Source organism: Benincasa hispida, chromosome 6 (assembly GCF_009727055.1).
Source record: "Benincasa hispida cultivar B227 chromosome 6, ASM972705v1, whole genome shotgun sequence".
Taxonomy (NCBI): domain Eukaryota; kingdom Viridiplantae; phylum Streptophyta; class Magnoliopsida; order Cucurbitales; family Cucurbitaceae; genus Benincasa; species Benincasa hispida.
The window spans coordinates 36,453,174-36,459,166 of NC_052354.1; the positions used below are offsets into that span (position 1 = coordinate 36,453,174).

Consider the following 5,993-nt stretch of genomic DNA (forward strand, 5'->3'; position numbering starts at 1 on the left):
TACAAACTTCTTAACTCCACATACATAATAACTCCAGATTTCATAACTCAACTCAACGTCTCAAATAGCTCCTTAAGGATAATATATCACTCCATGATTTCATAATTTTAAAATTATCTTTTGAGTAGAAATCTATTTGACCATTTGGCTAAAAACCAACATGGTGGTGATGTAGAGTGTCATTTTCCTAGATTAAGTATGAAAGCACGACATTCAGACATGTCAACTTTACGTCCAACATTTTAATAATTGTTTTACTCCAAAGGAAGTTTTGAAATACTTATGAAAGTTGAATAAAGGATCTTACATCTATTGAAAGAATATAAGTTGTTTTTAAATAAAATAACAAAGATTGGGTATTTTTTTTTATAAAGTTAAATTATATAAACTTAAAAAAAAAAAAAAAAAAAAAAAAAAAAAAAAAAACTCCTTAAGCAACGAGATTATTTCAATTATACCTTATTTAACCCTGATATTTAATTTATTTTTTTTTCAAAACAACCCTTGAAAGCTTTTGTCGTTGAATTCTTTGATGGATAAGTTTGTGTCTACTTGTGTGTTACTTAAGTGAAAGGATCTATATATGTATGTCGATGGCTACAACTTAAATCTTGTCAAAACCACTATATATTATGAATGTGTAGGAGTTTTCGTAATCACAATATTTTCCTAAATAGTTTTCGTAATCACAATATAATTAAATAGTTTCAAAACCAATATATATATATATATATGGGCGCGCTCGCGCATATCTATATTTCTTCCGTCTTTTAGACAAAAATACTTTTTAGATAATGTATTTCCATTTTTTTTTCTTTAATTTAACATTACGTGTGGTAGATTTATAAAATTATCATAATTATCTTTGAAACTAGATCTTAAACGAACTATATAATTTTTAATTATTATTTTGATTGATAAAAGATTCTTTTGGCAAATAAAAAAAAATTAGTCAAATATCAAGAAACTCAATTCATTAGCATACGTAATTTGAATAATTATATAAAGATATATAATTAATCTTTTATTTTCAAATTAGATTGAGATATATTCTCTGATTTTAATATTTTAAAGATTAAATTTAATTATTATTTCCTAATTTTTTTTAACTTAAACAGAAACGATTGGATAGCTGCACATGAAAAAAAAATGTACATTTTTTTAAATAAAATGCAATAACTTGGTCCATTAAAATTTAAAGAAAATGAAAATCATTAGTGAAAATTTTGAAAAATGTAAGATAACACCATCAACATTAGGAATTGGTGATGTTTTTACGCTACTATTTACCAATGAATCAAGCTGTGCAAGCTAATAACATCTCGTAAAGCTCGAAAATTAGTTCCTACAAATTCATCTTTACTGATTGCCCCGATCTTGTCGAAGGCTATAACTTTAATCCTGTCAAGAACTCCATTCAAGGTGGTCAATGCCTTTGATCGAAGCTCTCAAGGGCACATAAGGCCACAACCACAACCAGGATGAAGAAGATTAGGGCACATGGAAATGCACTCACTGAAACCACCAGAGCTAAGTGAAACCAATTGGTTGAGATTGTGAACTCTCAATGCAGCTGGAATGGCTGCTAGACAAGCTGATAGAAATGAACAGCTGCACAAAATCATGCAAGAGAAGTAAAAAAGAAAGTATAGTATATGAATGCCAAAGTAATGGTTTTGGATCTTGATCACTACCAAACTGCCAAAGAAGATGACAACTTTGATCAAGGATAAGAAGTTATGGAACAAGTTATGTTTTCCCATCAAAATTTTATCAGTATCTTTAAAAGAGTATGATTCTCAATAGGAAAGAAAGAGGTTATATAAGCCCCGTTTGATAATATTTTTGTTTCCTGTTTTTTAAGAACTAGAAACAGTAATATGTTCGGTAACCACTTCTGCCCTATTGAGAATCATATAATATTGTTTAGTAATTATTTAGTCATAAAATTGTTAACAATACCCCTTAGGACGTTTTTTCTTATTTTAAAAAGGTATGATGAAAGTCGAGATTTTAAAATTCGGCTCCCAAAAAGTTGATTATATAAAGTTCAAAAAGTAAAATTTGGTCACTGCCCCTAATTCTAGACCAATTTTTAAACAATTTTATGACTATGAAGTAGACATTTTGGAGTGCAGGCACCATACAATGTTCCATCTCTAAAAATTTGTCACCTGTCTATGATGGTTTATTGTCTCTGCCCCTGATTCTAGTCCAATTTGAAGGATTATTCTGCTTGTTTGAAATCTATTTTTGAAACATTGGGACCAAAATGTCTCTCAAATTGTTCAGAGTACAAGAAGTATAATCTATTTGGCACATTCATCAATGAATCTATGAGTTTTTGTTTATGTTATTTTGAGCTTTCACGCTCACCCATTTCTGCCACCACATGCTCACAGTCCTCAGCAACAACGTAGTTGAACACTAATAATCCTGATTGTTCATATTTTCTTAATAAATGTCTTACATCCTTATCAAGCCCTTCTGCCATCCTAATCTCCTAAAGAGTTGAGTAAGAGAAGACTAAAAACCCTTCTGCTAGTAATAATAAAAGCTAAAGAAGAATGCTAAGAACATAGGCTAGAAGAGTTCATTTACGTCTCATTATCCAGGTTAGCAAACAAGTGAGTTTAGATTAGAAGCCAACAATATCACAACATTGATTTACTTAATTCATAACTTACAAATCATGTCAGGTTGTTCTGACTAGTTCTCTGTGTTGAAGAATAATAATGAGATTCAAGCTCCTTCAGGCTGGCAGCAGCTTCTTCACCAATTGTAGATAAAAGACGGTCAGTCTGTTGTGCCTGCTGATTGAATTCCACAATTCTTTGCTCCACATGGTCGTTTAGTGAAGCAAATCCAGAAAATATTGCTGTCTGCTTAAGTTCTGAAACCAACTTCAGCAGAGAATCAGCTGCCTGAACCTATTAAGAAATAAGTAGAAAAACACTATAATAGTAGAGCCATAACAATAATAATGAAAAGCAATTGTCGATATCAAGCTGATAATCCCTGATTTATTATTGCCTATAATCTTATATGTGAATGATCATTATGAATATAAGAAGCCTCGATAGTTTGAAACCAAAATGCAAATTTTGAACAAGAAATAACATATCATTTCGAAAATGTTCAATGATACAAACTCCCAAAAGAGGAAAAAAAAACAAAAGAGAAAACAGAACAAGATCTTAAAACAATTACAGTCAAATGAGAACAGCCAAGAAACAAAAAAGGCTCATCAAACCAATTCTCAACTCCAGAAAAACCTCGAAAAGCAAACACAGCAGCTGATAACAAGAACCAATACTAGTAAAAGCAGGCCAAATACTTTCACCAGAAAAGACCTAACCACAAGCTAAATTTCGCAAATGCAACGACATGACGATCTATGAAAAGTTCTCAACTTCAAAACTAGTACATAGCCAGCCCAACCATAATGGTCCTGAAGAGAAGTTTGCCCGATGGTTCTTCACCTCACAAACCGACATTCGCATCAAACTGTTACAAAATCTAATAGGGGGTGCCCTCTAAACAATGCATCCAGCTTCTGAGAGTAAGGGATGATCAGAGAGAGAAAAAAAAAAAAAGCAGCTTGTCTTAATACCCTTCAATTGTCGAATAACTCATCACATTCCCAAGAAACAAAAAACCTATCTATCAAAGATGGTTATGAATGATCTCCCAACCTTTGGTTTGTCTTCCTAATGGTGATTTTTCACGAACCCAGAGGGTTATATTTAAATTAAATCCCCTCCAATGCACCAAGGTATCTTCACAATGTGAGAATAGAGTCCAGGTTCCACTCCAAAGATGTTTTCTTTCTATATAGTCAATTAGCCTATAAATCTTTGTTGCCCCAACAAAATGACTTGTTTTAAAAATGGATTTGAATAGAGAAAGCGTAGCCTTCTTTAAGTTTAATCTTTATATCATCCCACAAAATCAGTAAACCACCCAATCTCCCAATAGATTCAACATAAATCCAACCGACTTCATTGGAGCTCCATAATGATTTGATGAATTTCTTGTCAAAACAGCAATCTTTGAATCATGAATTAACACCATATCAAGGCAGTGATGTTGAATGAATTTCTACAGTGTTGTTTCTTTTAGAACGATCCCCAAGGTATCTAGTATTCAACAAGGTAACTTCCATTGCTCTAGCTAAAAGGTAGCTCAATTAAGTTTTTCTGAAGAATGAATTAGGATTGAAGAGGGATATAATAAAATTGAAGACCACCTCAATTAAAGAAGAGAGTGTGTTTGGGAATGCTGGTAGAGGAGAAGAATTACTTACTGGAAGAGATGTACTATACATAGAGAGTAAACAAGCGAAGGGAATTTTATTATCCCTAGAAATCAAGGCTTCATAAGATGATTATCATTCAATTGTAGAACGAATAAGAGAGCTATCTATATCCAGAAGTTAACTTGAAAGGAACTATACATAGAGAGTAAACAAGCGAAGGGAATTTTATTATCTTACCATTCTGGCCGCACGCATTTCCATCATGAAAGATTCCTGTGAATTTCTAACAGGTGGATCATTCACCTGAGGAAAGAAGAAGGCTAAGTTTGAATTAAGAATTCCAAACATGTGATGATTCAATCAAGAAGATCAAGCAGATAGACCACCAAAGAGAATTACAAGACAAAGGGAAGAATGTTACCCTAGAGACATTGACAAGGTGAGTGAAATTGTCAACAATGTTGGCTATATCGGTTTCCACTCTTTGGAGAAGCAGTTTCTGTTTCTGAGCTGCCGCCGCTGCAGCTGCCGCGGTGGGGCCAATTCCACCACCAATGCCTTTGTTCATAATAATAGAATGAGAATTGAATCAGTTCTGCAATGGCACCAAGGTGATTGGAAAGAAAGAGAATTAGAAACGTTGGGGAAGAAGAATGTAACACCTCCAAATTTAAAACTAAACTAGGGAACATTGACAAATTTTACTCCTTGACTAACTCTACTATCTATGATGCTTTAGAAATTTCGGCAACATGACAACGAAACCATAAACACTACAAACTTACAGATCACCAGATAAACAATTTGAAGTTTTTAACTTCAAATCCAATCAAGAAAACTAATCTTCAAAACACTTTCTAACCAGGCTCAGCAAGACTTTCCAAATTCTAACATGTAACATAACTAACCAATTCAAACTAAAGTCAAACTCAAACCAATCCTCAAAACAAAATAAAGAACCTAGTCTATACAACCACCCAAATTCAAGGGAAACCACAACAAAATTAAAAACGAAAATAGGATTTCAACTCCCAGAAAGTTCTTAAACAAAATAAATTTAAAAGGCATCCTAATAGTCAATCTTTCTCAAAATTATAAAGGGGAAAAAAACCTCCTAAAATAATAAAATCAAGGTGTAATCTTAACCAAAGCAACGTTAAATCTCAATCCAAACACTTTGAATCAAGTCCAAACTACGATCAAAGAGTTTCCAAGGATTATAAATCATTTCACAGCACCTTTAAAATAGAGCTGTGACGCCTAAAACTCCCCAATATCGACTTGGATCGTCGCTGGAAAGTGACCAAATAGTTTGGAAACTACTATGAACCCAAAACGACTCGAATCTTGCTGGTTGGTATCGGAAAACGCTTAATCCTACATATTTGAAGCCATTAAATCTGAGATTGAATGAGAGTGGGTCTTTACCGAACCTCGTCAAAAAGGGAGAAAACCGCTGCTGGAAACGTCGTCGCTGAGAGTTTGTCGAAGCTGCGGTCTTGTCGTCTGTGGTCGGAGATAACCGGCGTTGCCGTCGTTACAAAGACGCACCACAGAGGCAGATGCAACCCTAGACAATCATTGGAATTCAAACATAGAGATGGGCTTGGATAAGGGTGCTCAATGGGCTGTTACAAAAACCTAGCCCACCAAAAAGAGAAAATCAACCCCCACACTTATACGGTTAAATTTGGTTTAATTTTTTAAATCATTACTAAAAAAATATTAACAAGAA

General features: G+C 33.4%; 1 protein-coding gene across 4 annotated transcripts; it reads right to left on the minus strand.

The window, feature by feature from the left end:
* Positions 1-1,194: 1,194 nt before the first annotated feature.
* LOC120080601 (mediator of RNA polymerase II transcription subunit 22b-like) lies at positions 1,195-5,949 on the minus strand. Of its 4 annotated transcripts, XM_039035322.1 has the most exons (5): positions 5,692-5,943; positions 4,680-4,853; positions 4,496-4,561; positions 2,688-2,930; positions 1,195-1,611 (listed from the first exon to the last, which is right to left on the minus strand). In XM_039035322.1, the coding sequence occupies exons 2-4, from the start codon at positions 4,824-4,826 to the stop codon at positions 2,691-2,693; spliced, it is 453 nt and encodes a 150-aa protein (XP_038891250.1). In that variant the 5' UTR covers positions 4,827-4,853; positions 5,692-5,943; the 3' UTR covers positions 1,195-1,611; positions 2,688-2,690. The 4 variants fall into 4 exon arrangements, with proteins under 4 accessions (XP_038891250.1, XP_038891251.1, XP_038891249.1 ...); XM_039035323.1 differs by lacking the exon at positions 1,195-1,611 and having other exon boundaries at positions 2,421-2,930; positions 5,687-5,949; XM_039035321.1 differs by lacking the exon at positions 1,195-1,611 and having other exon boundaries at positions 2,421-2,930.
* Positions 5,950-5,993: the final 44 nt, after the last annotated feature.